Consider the following 2,584-nt stretch of genomic DNA (forward strand, 5'->3'; position numbering starts at 1 on the left):
TGACTATACCTGCACTCTGCAGACTTTTACAAACTCTCAGAAACGGGCATCTTGGTGCTGGCGTGGGATAGAGGATTGTGGGAGGTGGGAGGGGAAGAGGTTCATGTGGTCCATAATAACCCTATTCTTTTATACACTTCCTTGTCTTCACCATTAGCCTTTGCAACCTCAAAAATAAAATGTTCTGTCTGTATGTTGTTTTTAATGATTGGTGTTGATAATTAATATAATCACAGAAACCTGTATCTGGGTTGGTTCTTTCCATCAACACGTCTCCTTCTCCAGTAGGGGCGATAAAGTCCTAGACCACTGTTACTCTATCCACAAGCAAGCATACAAGGCCCTTCCTCGTCCCCACGTCGGCAAATCAGATCATGACTCTATACTCCTACTTCCTGTCTACAAAGTCAAACAGGAAGTACTTGTGACACACTCCATAGAGAAATGGTACCCCGAATCGGAGACTAAGCTACAAGACTGCTTTGCTGGCGCTGACTGGGTTATTTTACGTTACTCAACCGATATTTAATTCAATGTTGTTAACCCATTGCTTGCACCTTGCCATCCACCATTTCCTCTGTGACGATCACCACCATGCGTGTGGTGGAGGAGCTGGGGCCGGAGCTGAGGCCGGAGCTAGAGGAGCTGAGGCCGGAGCTAGAGGAGCTGAGGCCAGAGCTGGAGGAGCTGAGACCGGAGCTGAGGCCGGAGCTGTGGACGGATTTCGAGCAGCTGAGAAAGAGGCTGTGAGGATGGGAAACCAATGATTAGCATAGTTAGCATCCATGAAAGTTGTAGAAAGTTGTGTAAGTAATGCCCCCTAAATGGTGGTCCGTGTAAATAATTACGGCTCACCATGCTGAGCTGTGACTGCAGTTCAATCTCCAGGCCCTGCAGTGTGTGACAGATCTCCGAAATCTCTGACTTGGAGGTCTGGAGAACCTCTGTGCTGGACGCCACCTCCTTGTTCAACGTCTGTCTGTAAAACACAATAAGTGGTCAATCATCACAGGAACAAACCAACATTTCAGCTCATGATAGAATGTGACAATGTTACCAACTAGAAGTAAAAGAACATCTACAAAATGAACATAGTTTAGGGCTTCTAGAGGTTCTACCTTGGTCTGGAACCAGGACTCCAGGTCACGCTGGTTCTTGGCACTTAAGGACTCGTACTGCTCATGAATCTCAGCCATGACTCTGGTCAGGTCCTCCTGTGGTGCTGCGTCCACCTCCAAATTGATCTGTCCAGTCATCTGCATCCTCATGGCCAGCAGCTCCTGTGGAGAAACACATAGTGGTGAGTTTAAAGGATTAAGACGTAACTGACCACTGCCTGATGGTAACAACTTGACCTGCCCTCTGTCTTCATTATGAATTTGAACAGCATTGCTTAACACACATGTGCTTGAAAGCCACCACCACCCCCTCCCATAACGAAACCATAACCGCCACCGCCGCTGCCACCCCTTCCCATGCCGAAACTTTAACCACCACCACCACCACAGGTTAGTCGAGGTAATTTGTAAAGTGACTATGTATAGATAATAAACAGCAAGTAGCAGCAGTATAAAAACAAAGGTGCAAGAGGCAGTGGGGGTTGGGGGTCAATGTAAATAGTCCGGGTTGCCATTTGATTAATTGTTCAGCAGTCTCATGGCTTGGGGGTAGAAGCTGTTAAGGAGCCTTTTGGTCCAAGACTTTGCGCTCCGGTGTTGCTTGCCGAGAGAACAGTCTATGACTTCGGTTTCTGGAGTCTTTGACAATTTTTGGGGCCTTCCTCTGACACCGCCTGGTATATACTGTAGGTCCTGTATGTCAGGAAGCTTGGCCCCAGTGATGTACTGGGCTGTACGCACTACCCTCTGTAGCGCCTTATGGTCAGATGCTGAGCAGTTGCCATACCAGGCGGTGATGCAATCAGTCATCACCGCCTGTCCTTTTCCTTAAACCTAACAGTCCATTGTTGCTTCATAGTGTGTGTGATTTTATGCATAGACTCAGGTATCATTATATTAAGTTTCACTCAACTTTATGCATTTTCCATCCACTGTAGTTGTCTGCAGGTCCAACAAAAGTAGTTTACCTTCCATTTCCAACTTTATAGCACCATGGGATGAGATCTTACTCTAGGCATCGTACCCCATGTGATTAATGATAGAACGTACTGTTCTTTTCCCTTAACACCTTGGCAAGGAATTTGGCATCTGCAGCGTGCAAGAACAAGCTATTGCTTGTTTGCATATTTCCATATAACCAGAGCATGCTCCAGATGTTGCCATTTGAGTCCCATGTTCTGTATGTGGGGAAAGTGCAGGGGATCTATGTGTTTGAGAGTGTGAGCTGGAAAGTGGCCTGGGAAGTGAGCTGCGTTCAGGGGATCTACGTAAATGAGAGTGTGAGTTGGAAGCAGACGTTACAATTTGAACATGGACAATTGGGTGATATTTGGTTGAGATGTTGATCAATGAGATTATAACCTATATTCACCCATTCAAAAAGACAGACAAAAGTTTGTTGAATTCCCAATGTGTTATCACTATGCTTTAAACAATCCAAAACAATGGAAAAACATTGTCTGATT

At 45.9% G+C, this 2,584-nt stretch overlaps 1 protein-coding gene across 1 annotated transcript; it reads right to left on the minus strand.

The window, feature by feature from the left end:
• Positions 1-539: 539 nt before the first annotated feature.
• Positions 540-2,137, minus strand: LOC120022826 (keratin, type I cytoskeletal 13-like). The gene is made up of 4 exons (XM_038966841.1): positions 2,129-2,137; positions 1,119-1,280; positions 818-975; positions 540-711 (listed from the first exon to the last, which is right to left on the minus strand). The coding sequence occupies exons 1-4, from the start codon at positions 2,135-2,137 to the stop codon at positions 540-542; spliced, it is 501 nt and encodes a 166-aa protein (XP_038822769.1).
• Positions 2,138-2,584: the final 447 nt, after the last annotated feature.

This window comes from Salvelinus namaycush, chromosome 2 (assembly GCF_016432855.1).
Source record: "Salvelinus namaycush isolate Seneca chromosome 2, SaNama_1.0, whole genome shotgun sequence".
NCBI lineage: Eukaryota > Metazoa > Chordata > Actinopteri > Salmoniformes > Salmonidae > Salvelinus > Salvelinus namaycush.